A 12,957-nucleotide genomic window follows, 5' to 3' on the forward strand; every position below is an offset into this window, starting at 1 on the left:
CTTCTTTATCTTTAATGTTTCAAAATCTCTCTTGAAGTTTTGAAGCTTCAATTTTTTCACTTTGTCATTACCCTCATCTGCTAAATTCAGCATATTCTAGGCTTGATTTGCACTGGATGCTCTCATTATCTTGGGAAAAATTGAGTCATCTACTGAACTCTATATTCAAAACTTGGCCTTGTTTTCCATTTTCCTTATTTCTGCAAGTTGATTTTTTGGAAATTAAACATGTCCTATAGAGTTACTTGATCTAGCTCTACAAATCCATTCTCCATTGGTTCGCAACATTCTTGTACTTGCAATAGGTCTTCATTCTCACATATCATAACTCATATTTCTTGAAAACAAGAATTGATCTTTGGATTTTCCCTATATTACTTGAAGAAGCCATTTAATTTTTTTTACATAATGCTAAAATTTATTTTTAAAAATAAGGAAAATTCACATAGAATCCATATTTATGAAACTTGTGCAATGTTGCTACTTAAAACCAGAAACGAATAACCAATAATAACCTTCAATATGAATTTAATACCTTAAATGATTTATAAAAAGCCTTCAAACCTGGAACCTTTTAATACTTACCAATATTTATAGTGGTATCTGTGCAAGTCAAAGTTACATGGATGGACAAAGTGCGGATAAACTTGACCCTCTAATAGAGAAGAAAAGTTACATGGACGGACAAAGTGCGGATAAACTTGACCCTCTAATAGAGAAGAAATTCTATAATCGATTGATCTTGGAGTACCATGCCCTCTGCACCTCGTAACTTTGTAATTGATCACTTTTGTTGTCAACTTTGATTCTTTTACCCTTTTTGAAACCTTATATCTTAGTTTTTGGATTTCGACAAAGAGGGGTTGCCAAAGCAATCCACGCTATTAGATTACCATGCCCTATACACATCATAACTTTGCAATTGATCACTTTTGTTGTCAACTTTGATTTTTTTGACCCTTTTTGAAACCTTATATCTTAGTTTTTGGATTTCGACAAAGAGGGGTTGCCAAAGCAATCCACACTACTTTAGCTCATCGAGCGGCTCAACAATAACTGTATTTATCACTATCACACTTATTCGGGGAATTATTTCTCTTGATCCAATCTCTTTACTCTCCTTTTCGAACCCTACTCTACTTAGACAAAGGAAGTCCTCAATAAGTGGTAGCAACTTCTCTTTGGCCATTCACAAATCTGTTACTCAGGGTCTCAGATTTTTTATCACACCCTCATATCTCCTTCTTTGTGACCTGCTCTCCATTTTGTAAAGAAGCTTAAACTTGATTTGATAGCATGTTAAACTTACCAATATAAATATGAATGAAAAATTAGAACCAGCTTTCACTAACTTTCTAAAAATATTAGGACTAATAACTTGATATTTAAGACTAAGAAATATTAAAAATGTCTTTCCAAAAAATATATAGTATTAACAACTAACTATCCAAACGAATTCAATTAACAAGATAAAATATAACAAAGTGAAAAATCAAATTAATTATAATTGTAAAATTTGAAATTGTAAAAATTTTAATTGCAGTGAACATAAAAACCACAAACGAGAAACAAGAAACCGGAGAGCATAATCAAATCAATCTCAACCATGGAAAGCGAACGAACATAAAGATAGAGTCCTTCTTATTTGAGATGCTTTTTAAAATTCTTTAAACATATAGATTTCAACTTTTTAAATTAATTTCGTGAGTCCAATCCACGTTGTACGTATAAAGGCCTTTTGACCGGCGAATCAAGCTCGGTTTCCCGTGGGCCGTTGTAATCAGATGTTGGGGACTTCCAACCTTTTGGTCAAGGCGGCGGCGGACGTATAAAGGCCTTTTGACCGGCGAATCAAGCTCGGTTTCCCGTGGGCCGTTGTAATCAGATGTTGGGGACTTCCAACCTTTTGGTCAAGGCGGCGGCGGCTGCTGCTACCTTGAAGCCAATCAAACGAAAACTTCAATTGAATTCGAATTCAAAGGACCCACAACAACCATGATTAACGGCACATTTCCCACGTTCTCACCAACAACCATGTTTGAAACTACTTTCTCCATGTTTGAAACTACTTGCCGGAGTATCAAACACTAAACCCATCTCTTAAATCCCAAGTCGTTACCACCTTCCTACCCTTATCCATTCCAATTTTTCTTTTACCGCTTTGAATTTCTACCACAACCAGATCTAGAAGCTTGCTTTTCCTAGGGTTGTGAGTTATCGAGATGATGGACTTCATTTTCTACTTGGACAGCCAGTGCCTGCGAGAAATAATGAGAAGCATAGTTATAACTTTAGGCTGGACTTATATTGCGCTGTGGTCGTTGGCTCAGCACGCACCGTAAATTTCTTTCCCCCTATTCTCATGATCTTTTTCTTTTTTTGTCATGAATATCGTTTGAATTTAACCATTAAGGATATTACGTTTTATATATAATTTATGGTGTTCATTTTCAGAGATTTAGAATGCAAGGACGGATGGTTTAACCCAGAAGTGGAAACTGGATCGTCGAGGGCCGAAAGTGTAGGTCAAACCCTTTTCAATTTATACAAGCTTTGTCGATTTGCTGTGGATACTGGGTAAGTTTATCCCATACTCAGAATACCCATCTATAGTACAGATTTAAAAAGTTGCAATCTATTAGAATAGATCAATGTTAAATTCGGATTTTTTAAAGAATATACAGGAATAAAAAGCAGAGGCATCCTCTTATAGTATATATTACATGCTTGCTTATTTCTTCTATTACGGACTGTGGACAACTTTGTCTCTGTCCGTGCAGTAACATTTCAAAATGTCTATTCACTTGCCCATCATTAGCGGCGTTATGTGTCCAGAGATTTTGATTAACAAAACAAAATTGAGTTGTGGAATGGCAAAACCTGTACTTTGTGGACCTGTATCCATGGAGCACTATCCAGGTTTTCTTGAGTAACCCACAATTTGTAACACCAATCTTTACTGAAACAATTTATAATTGAATATTTTCTTTATTTTCATTTATTTTCATAGAGATGCCGTTAGTATTTTTTTCATTTCATTTATAATTAATTCATTTGATTTAGTTTATAACTTTATTTAGATGCTTTAAAGAAGTTTTTTATGATAATTTTGATAAATTAAATATACATGTAATTTTTCATATAATATTTGAAAAATGGTTTTATACTCTATTCTTGATGTTTTTAAGAGTTTGTTGTGTTTATAGATATATATTATATTATATTATATTATATTATATTATATTATATGATATGATAGTTAAAAGAAAGAAATGTTTAGATGTTTCATATTAGGTTGAGGAAGTCTTTAAAAAAAATTATTCTTTAATATTGTAGCGTATTCTTGAAATGTTAGAATATATTTAATATTATAGTAACTTTTTTCTTTGACCTCAAATGATTTAGTCAAAGCTTGAAATTTTTATGTCAAACTCACTTTAGATACATGTGGTGAAATAAAAGAGGTATCTCCACATTCTAAGAATTAAATAGAAATCTTTGAGTAGGAAGCTTTTTTATAATAAAAATAATTTACGAGATAAAATGATTTTAGAATTAGGTCTTATTAGTATATATATTGTGATTTTCTCTTCCTTATCAATATCTAGTAAAATAGTTTGAACTTGGATCTTGTCACACATTATCTTCTTTAAGCAAGAAACATGGAAGCCCAATGTACATGTGAAGATGAGTGCAACTCCAATTTGCAAGTCAAAATTTCACTCTTCTACGACACTTTATTGGTACCATAATACTTTAATGCTAACTTATTATTTTTTTTATTGATTAACATATATCTAATGGTTGTCGCTTAAAAAATGTCCAATGCCCTGCTTCATATTCTTTTTCACTTTGATATTGATATGCTTGTTGTTTCATCCTATTTTGTGTTGTAATCAAGTTTTCTTTTAATAGTTTGAGAACCTCATGTTGGTTCTCTAACTAGTAATCCATTACTTGAGCATTCATTTCCCAATGGAAGATTCTATCCATAAAATGCCATAAATGTTGATATTTTTATGAAGTATGTAAGGATGTGTTGTAACACCATTTTTCCAAGGACAACAACTTGACTCATTATGTATGTTTATTATATGCAAAGTAATGAAGACAACATTCTAGAAATTTCTTAACAAACTCAATTTCTCCATCAAATCGAGGATGGTAATAGGAGTTGCAAACCAATTGAGTACCAAAAAAAGAAAATAATTTGTCCAAAAAGTACCAATGAAAAATATATCTGTATCACTTACAATACTCATGGGGAATAAATGTAGTTGTTGAACTATTTCCGTGAATGTTGTAGCTATCATACTTGCTTTAAAAGGACGAGAAAGAGAGTAAAAATGTTTTTTTTGTGAGTCAATCTAGTGCTACCACTACCATCATGACATTCTTTCCTTTGAAATTCAGTAGATGTATAATAAAATCCATTGAGACCTCTTCCCAATATTGAATTAGTATGGATAATGGTTGTAAGAGACTTGAGGTCTTGATTGTTTCTCCTTTATTCTATTAATAGACCTCACATTCAACCACAAATTTTTGAACATCAATTTTAAAATCTTGCCATAAAAAAAATATTCTTGCTCCCATGTTAGGTTTTCAAGAACCCTAAAATGCCCTCTTATATGAGAAGTGTGAAATTCCAAAAGGACATTCAATTTCAGTTGAATATATATATATATATATATATATATATATATATATATATATATATATATATATATATATATATATATATATATATATCTTTGTGTGTGTGAGATTTTTATATCATAGTAAATCATTTTGTAATAAATTTGGTTTTTTCTTGTTTGTTGAATGATGTTGTATACCTTATAATCTTACTTCCATTCTACTATCACTTTTTCCACCAAATTAGATTGTGGAATCAAAACAGCACATAGCAAGATCTTTGTGTATTCTTCCTCCATAAAGGTGCACTAATCACCATATTTTGTTATCATTTATTATAGATAATTTCAAAGTTATAAACTAACATTCTTCTCATCATTTTTGGTCGTTCTTATGAAGATAAACATTGTTCCAAGAAGCACTTCAAACTACATGATATAAATTTGAGAGTGATGGGAATACCATTTAACTATACATGTAAGTATACAACTAACCTAATAATTATCATTTTGTAAGGGACTAGAGCATGCTTTCATAAAACAAGTTATCTTATTTTTTAGGATATTTGTTTCATCTCTTTTCTCTTATGTATGTCTCTCTCTTTCAAGTGAAGGGCTCATAAAAATATTTATGATACTTAACTTATAAAGATAAAACAATCTGATAGGAAAAAAATTGGATTAATCCAATTTTAATCTCTTTTGAAGGAACAAGTGATTGATGAGATATTCTTGGAAAAACATCACCACTTATATTTGAACCAATTTGTATTCTAGGATGATTAAGTAAGGTACTCATTTTATGATAATTTCTAACATACTTATATTTTCATGCCTTTAGTTGGCACTTGGAATTCATTGGGGAGGATGAACTAAGTGGGAAACAATAATCCAGGTCTAGATATACAAACTTTGGTGGGAAATATACATATGTTTTCTCATAAATCGTGTAGAATAATTAATCGAATTTGAAAGAAGACATATTTTAAATCATTGGAAATTATCTATAGGGATCTCCATGGGATTTTGACTTAGTAGGACTACCTTTGTGTCACCCTAACATCCATTGATCATCCTATGTTTTTTATAAGAAACTTTTTCTTCTTGGAGGAGAGAAAAATATTTATTGTAGATTCAATATGAAGATCAGATTTTATCTATGAAAGAAGGGCATTGTTCCAAAATAAATTATTGATCTGGTCTAGTTCATATAATTTTACACCAATCTGTAGCCACGAGGGCTTCACTAGTTTAGCAATACCATACCACACGGGTTCATATTGGGGGATATATATTGAGGAAAAAATGACATAGTATATTGGAGGATATATAGAGGGTAAAGGGTTTTTATATTGGTAGGTGTAAAAAATGGAGCTCAAAGTTAATGAACAAATATAAAGAGACATAAAAAATGTTAATGAAAAAAATGGATACCTACAATATTTAGTGAAAGTAGGGGTTTTTAATTGGGAAGGTGTATTGGGTTAGTATTGGTAGGGGTTTAAATAATTTATTTTCTAGAGCTATTTTCCAATATGTAGTCAAATTAAGGGTATTTTTTAATATGTCGCGAAAGCACATGATATGTTATAAGTTCATTGAGTGAAGCCCCCGTGTTTGTAGCAATCTATCACCAATTAGGTTGGGAGATTGGATCAAGTTTGATCCTGGTAGCTAGACATTTTCTATTCCTCATTCCCATAATCTAGAAAGGATATTTTATCATAGCCATTCTAACCATAAACTAGAAAATAATGGGAGAAATAGGTTGAAATATAGCTCTCAGATGTTTAAAGTTGGTTCTACACATATGTCTAGTACTTGGAAAAATGAATGTACTACCTAAATCATGATGAGTGATGTCAATTATCCAATAAACTTTGAGTTTGTGGATGAAATCCTCCAGGAAGAATTGGGATAACAATTGAAGTATATTTTTTGTATCTATCTCTCGAAATAATAAGGCATGTCATTTTTTTATCATTTGGATCAATAATAACTTTTTTTCTTTTATTTGGCTCAAACAGTGTCATGTATATATCAATTATTTTTCTTGTGATGGAAGATAGAGTGGAACAATAGGAACTATTAATGTCTATGATTAATTATCATTGGCCATTTAATTATTATAGTAAAATGATCTATCTCCAAGAAATTTTTGGAATCAATTTGGATCAATTCTTTGTTGATTATTTGATCTAAATATGGTCAATTACTTCATACTTATTTCAACAATCAAAGTTCTAAATGCCAACAATTAAAAAGTGTTACAAATTGGGTGTGATCCCAAACATAATAGTACTTTTAATTTTATAGTATTTTTAAAACCCATGATTATAGATTCTTTACAAGCCAAGGATTATGTTATGAAACCAGCTCAAGAAAAGATAGAAAAGATAGATCAACGCCTTATAATTCAGCCTCTTCGAGGGGGCAACCTCCTTTACATTACATAAATGAACAATCCTTCGATGATACAAATGAAAAGACATCCTTTTTATATATAGGAGTCTAAGGGGTCATAACATAATCAGAGCCGACATAATAATAATAATGTAAGGGCACAATAATAACAATAATGGGCTTCTATGGGGCACATTAGTAACAATATGGGCACTACATGGGTACATCAATATAATAAGTGGGTTTTACTAATAACAATAAGGGGTTACACTAGTAGTATAGGGGCCTAACATGCCACTCTCCTTCAAAAAGCGTTGTCCTCAACGCTTGAGTAGTTCTTGATGCTTCTGTATAAAATTCTAGTCCTCCCATATGGAATATTCAGTGGGTAAGTTCTTCCACTTGATGAGATACTCTAAAATTGATCGATTTCGTTGCTCACGTTCTTGTTTCTGTGACTGCTCCAGGTTCCAATATGATTTTTCCTTCCTCTTTAATTTCTGGCAATATTGTTTGAATTGGGATCTTTTGCAACTTTTGAATAAGTGGCCATACTTCTTCATCCTTCTTCTATTCATCCCTTGCTTTGTTTATCCAATCTGGTTGGATAATATAAATAGCACAAAACAATGCTTCCACATCCTCATCCTTGAAGAGTCTTCCCATTAGGTAAGGTCGCCATTTTTTAAGTGCATGTAGTATTGCCAACATTTTCTTCTCATAAATAGCTTGCTTGAGATGTAGCAGTAAAAATACCCAATCACTTACATCAAAACATTTTTCACTACGATGTTGATCTACCTGTTGTTTCGTTTGATTTTGCACCGAAGTGGCGTTATCCTTTAAAAGTTGGAGAACTTGTTGTTGATGCTCGATGTGATATTTCACTACTTGAACCTTTTTCTTCTTGATATGTCCTTCTATCTTTAGAGTTTGAGGAGTGGTAATTTCTTCCAGTCCTTTACAAGATATGGTCGGATTCATTTCTTGACGCTCGATGTGATCTTTCACTTCTTGAACATTTTTCTTCTTGATATGTCCTTCTGTCTTGCTAGTTTGAGGAGTGGTAATTCTGACCAGTGAATTACAAGATATGGTTGGATTCATTTCTTCTTTCTTGATGTGATCTTTCACTTCTTGCACCTTTTTCTTCTTGATATTTCCTTCTATCTTGAGAGTTTGAGGAGTGGTCATTTGTTATGAAACCAGCTCAAGAAAAGATAGAAAAGATAGATCAACGCCTTAGAATTCAGCCTCTTCGAGGGGGCAACCTCCTTTACATTACATAAATGAACAATTCTTCGGTGATACAAATGAAAAGACCTCCTTTCTATATATAGGAGTCTAAGGGGTCATAACATAACCAGAGCCGACATAACAATAATAATGTAAGGGCACAATAATAACAATAGTGGGCTTCTATGGGGCACATTAGTACCCATATGGGCACTACATGGGTACATCAATATAATAAGTGGGTTGTACTAATAACAATAAGGGGTTACACTAGTAATATAGGGGCCTAACATGCCCCTCTCCTTCAAAAAGCGTTGTCCTCAACGCTTGAGTAGTTATTGATGCTTCTGTATAAAATTCTTGTCCTCCCATGTGGAATCTTCAGCGGGTAAGTTCTTCCACTTGATCAGATACTCTGAAATTGATCGATTTCATAGCTGTCGGGTTCTTGTTTCTGTGACTGCTCCAGGTTCCAATATGATTTTTCCTTCCTTTTCAATATCTGGCAATATTGTTTGAACTGGGATCTTTTGCAAGTTTTGAATAAGTGGCCATACTTCTTTGTCCTTCTTCCATTCATCTCTTGCTTCGTTTATCCAATCTGGTTGGATAATAGAAATAGCACAAAACAATGCTTCCACATCCTCATCCTTGAAGAGTCTTCCCATTCGGCAAGGTCACCATTTTTTGAGTGCATGTAGTATTGCCAACGTTTCCTTCTCATAAATAGCTTGCTTTAGATGTAGCAGTAAAAATACCCAATCGCCTACATCAAAACATTTTTCATTATGATGTTGATCTACCTGTTGTTTCATTTGATTTTGCACTGAAGTGGCGCTATCCTTTAAAAGTTGGAGAACTTGTTGTTGATGCTCGATGTGATCTTTCACTGCTTGAACCTTTTTCTTCTTGATATGTCCTTCTATATTTAGATTTTGAGGAGTGGTAATTTCTTCCAATCCTTTACAAGATATGGTCGGATTCATTTCTTGACGCTCGATGTGATCTTTCACTACTTGAACATTTTTCTTCTTGATATGTCCTTCTGTCTCGCTAGTTTGAGGAGTGGTCATTCTTGCCAATAGTTTACAAGATATGTTCTGATTCATTTCTTCTTTCTCTGGGGTCGGGTCCTGGAATATATCCTCTTCTTTTGATGTTTCTTGATCCTTTTCTTCCTCCTCTTCATACTCTATGTAAAATAATTTCTTCTCAACACACTTATGACCTTTAGTGTATTTGCTATCACAATTGTAACAAAGCCCTTTTTCTCTTTTTTCTTCCAATTGTTGTGGTGTAACCCTTGTAGGTTGTGGAAGGCTAGGAGGAACAACACATCCATCTTTATAGTTGTGAGGGGTAGACTTCCTTGTTGCCATAATTTTACTTTCAAATATGTCACAAAGCCCTTTTACTCTTTCCAATTGTCGTGGTGTTGCTCTAAAGAAGGTGTTGCTCTTTGTATCCTCATAATGTGCTATCATTTCCTCCGTGAGAATTTACCACGTAACAAGTTTTTTACGAGAACAAAGCCCTTTATACCATAAAAATTGATCCGGTTCTAAATATGAAGATGCAATACATACCTTTTGTAACAGTGGTACACCATGTAGATCAAAATATTGCTCCATCTGAAGTACCCAATTTACCGGATCCTTGCCATCAAACTTCCTCATCTTTCTTTTTCTTGATTTTAGGACCTCGAACTTGAAACGACTGTAACTCTGTACTTGCGGATATTTAAGTTCTAAAATTCCTACCTATAGTAGCCCTCTGTGTCCTCTTTCCAATGCCACTAGTCTAATCCAAATTGGATTCCCCAAAAAAGAGTTATGCACAATCTCCCATAGTGACTTGCTTTTAGACTAGTTCAGTAGAGCGAACTTGTACGACGTGCCACGAGTCACTGTTTCAACCTTTGGACCTGAAACACGCATACAAGAAACTACAGTCCGTCCTCTTTCTGTACCTTCTTACGAAATTTCAATCCAATCCCCAGAGAGAAAGTTATGACGATTTTCCCCAGGTCACCTGTTCTGAATGTAATTCAGGAGTCTGCAAAAAGACCAACTTCCTCAGATCATATCTCTGCAAATATCGCGCGAAAAGTTCTGAAATTTGGACCCAAGATTGAGCGTGATTTCTTCTCAAATGGGTTTTGTTTGTGACTTCTAAAACGTCACAGAAAAAAACGTTATAGCGAAAATGCCACGATGACCTGTTTGGAGCAGCGAAACCCTAGAATCCAAAGCTCTGATACCAAATGTTATGAAACCAGCTCAAGAAAAGATAGAAAAGATAGATCAACGCCTTAGAATTCAGCCTCTTCGAGGGGGCAACCTCCTTTACATTACATAAATGAACAATTCTTCGATGATACAAATGAAAAGACCTCCTTTCTATATATAGGAGTCTAAGGGGTCATAAAATAACCAGAGCCGACATAACAATAATAATGTAAGGGCACAATAATAACAATAGTGGGCTTCTATGGGGCACATTAGTAACAATATGGGCACTACATGGGTACGTCAATAAATAAGTGGGTTGTACTAATAACAATAAGGGGTTACACTAGTAGTATAGGGGCCTAACATCATTCTTGCCAATAGTTTACAAGATATGTTCTGATTCATTTCTTCTTTCTCTGGGATCGGGTCCTGGCATATATCCTCTTCTTTTGATGTTTCTTAATCCTTTTCTTCCTCCTCTTCATACTCTATGTAAAATAATTTCTTCTCAGCACACTTATGACCTTTAGTGCATTTGCTATCACAATTGTAACAAAGCCCTTTTTCTCTTTTTTCTTCTAATTGTTGTGGTGTAACCCTTGTATGTTGTGGAAGGCTAGGAGGAACAACACGTCCATCATTATAGTTGTGAGGGGTAGACTTCCTTGTTGCCATAATTTTACTTTCAAATATGTCACAAAGCCCTTTTACTCTTTCCAATTGTTGTGGTGTTGCTCTAAAGAAGGTGTTGCTCTTTGTATCCTCATAATGTGCTATCATTTCCTCCGTGAGAATTGACCACGTAACAAGTTTTTTACGAGAACAAAGCCCTTTATACCATAAAAATTGATCCGGTTCTAAATATGAAGATGCAATACATACCTTTTGTAACAGTGGTACACCATGTAGATCAAAATATTGCTCCATTTGAAGTATCCAATTTACCGGATCCTTGCCATCAAACTTCCTCATCTTGCTTTTTCTTGATTTTAGGACCTCAAACTTGAAGCAACTGTAACTTTGTACTTGCAGATATTTAAGATCTAAAATTGCTACCTGTAGTAGCCCTCTATGTCCTCTTTCCAATGGCACCAGTCTGATCCAATTTGGTTTCTCCAAGGAAGATTTATGCGAAATCTCCCACAGTGACTTGATTATAGACTAGTTCAGTAGAGCAATATTGTACGACGTGCCACGAGTCACTTTTTCAACCTATGGATCTGAAAAATGCCTGCGAGAAACTACAATCCGTCCTCTTTCTGTACCTTCTTACGAAATTTCAATCTGATCCCCAGAGAGAAAGTTATGACGATTTTCCCCAGGTCACCTGTTTGGACTATAATTCAGGAGTCTGCAAAAAGACCAACTTCCTCAGATCATATCTCCGCAAATATAGCGTGAAAAGCTCTGAAATTCAGACTCAAGGTTCAGCGCAATTTCTTCTCAAATGGGTTTTTTTTTTGCGACTTTTGAAACATCACAGAAAAAAACGTTATAGTGAAAATTCCACGATGACCTGTTTGGAGCAGCGAAACCCTAGAATCCAAAGCTCTAATACCAAATGTTATGAAACCAGCTCAAGAAAAGATAGAAAAGATAGATCAATGGTTTATAATTCAGCCTCTTCGAGGGGGCAACCTCCTTTACATTACATAAATGAACAATCCTTCGATGATACAAATGAAAAGACCTCCTTTCTATATATAGGAGTCTAAGGGGTCATAACATAATCAGAGCCGACATAATAATAATAATGTAAGGGCATAATAATAACAATAATGGGCTTCTATGGGGCACATTAGTAACAATATGGGCACTACATGGGTACATCAATATAATAAGTGGGTTTTACTAATAATAATAAGGGGTTACACTAGTAGTATAGGGGCCTAACAGATTATCATTATGAGATAAATGTCACCTATGGTTGGTCATAATATATGCATGAAAAATTGTCAGATGATCAAGATAAAATCTTAGTAATCCAGAAAAGGAAAGATGGAAACAATAGTTTCTTTGAAATAGCTAATCAAAACTAAGGAATTTGATTCCACAATAAATGAAAAAAAGGTCCATTGCAGTGGGAAGACCTGGGCATTTAGATAGAATCTATGGAATAATGGAACTTATGACTACACAATATCATATAAGAATCTTAATCATCCATTAAATAGGATGACCTAAGCGAATATTGGTTGAAGTACACTCTTATTATGTTAGGGTCCCACCCTAACCCCCTTATTCATGTAGTAGGATTGATTCATAGTTATAGTTAAGTAAGGAGTCAATAAAGCCCATATTAATAATTGTAAGTGGTTAACCCGCAATTAATGACGAGAAATAGTTAGTTGCAAATGGGTCATGGTATTAGATAGATGGTATTAATAAGAACCATGGTATTGCATGTATGAGTCATATATAAAGGATATAGACTCCTTGCGAGGAGCATC

The 12,957-nt window shown here is 33.8% G+C and overlaps 1 protein-coding gene across 1 annotated transcript in view; it reads left to right on the plus strand.

Annotated features, from left to right (window-relative positions):
- The first annotated feature begins 2,148 nt into the window (after positions 1-2,148).
- The window catches only part of LOC149185735 (transcription factor TT8-like), a 61,344-nt gene continuing 50,535 nt past the window's right edge, over positions 2,149-12,957 (plus strand). The window contains exons 1-2 of the mRNA XM_089412479.1: positions 2,149-2,338; positions 2,455-2,577. Of these exons, the coding sequence (XP_089268605.1) occupies positions 2,223-2,338; positions 2,455-2,577 (239 nt within the window). The 5' untranslated portion in view covers positions 2,149-2,222. The remainder of the gene's footprint in view (positions 2,339-2,454; positions 2,578-12,957) is intronic.

Source organism: Pinus tabuliformis, chromosome 3_1 (genome assembly GCF_031772625.1).
Source record: "Pinus tabuliformis cultivar Carrire ecotype Pingquan chromosome 3_1, CPIR1, whole genome shotgun sequence".
In the NCBI taxonomy this organism is placed as follows: Eukaryota; Viridiplantae; Streptophyta; class Pinopsida; order Pinales; family Pinaceae; genus Pinus; species Pinus tabuliformis.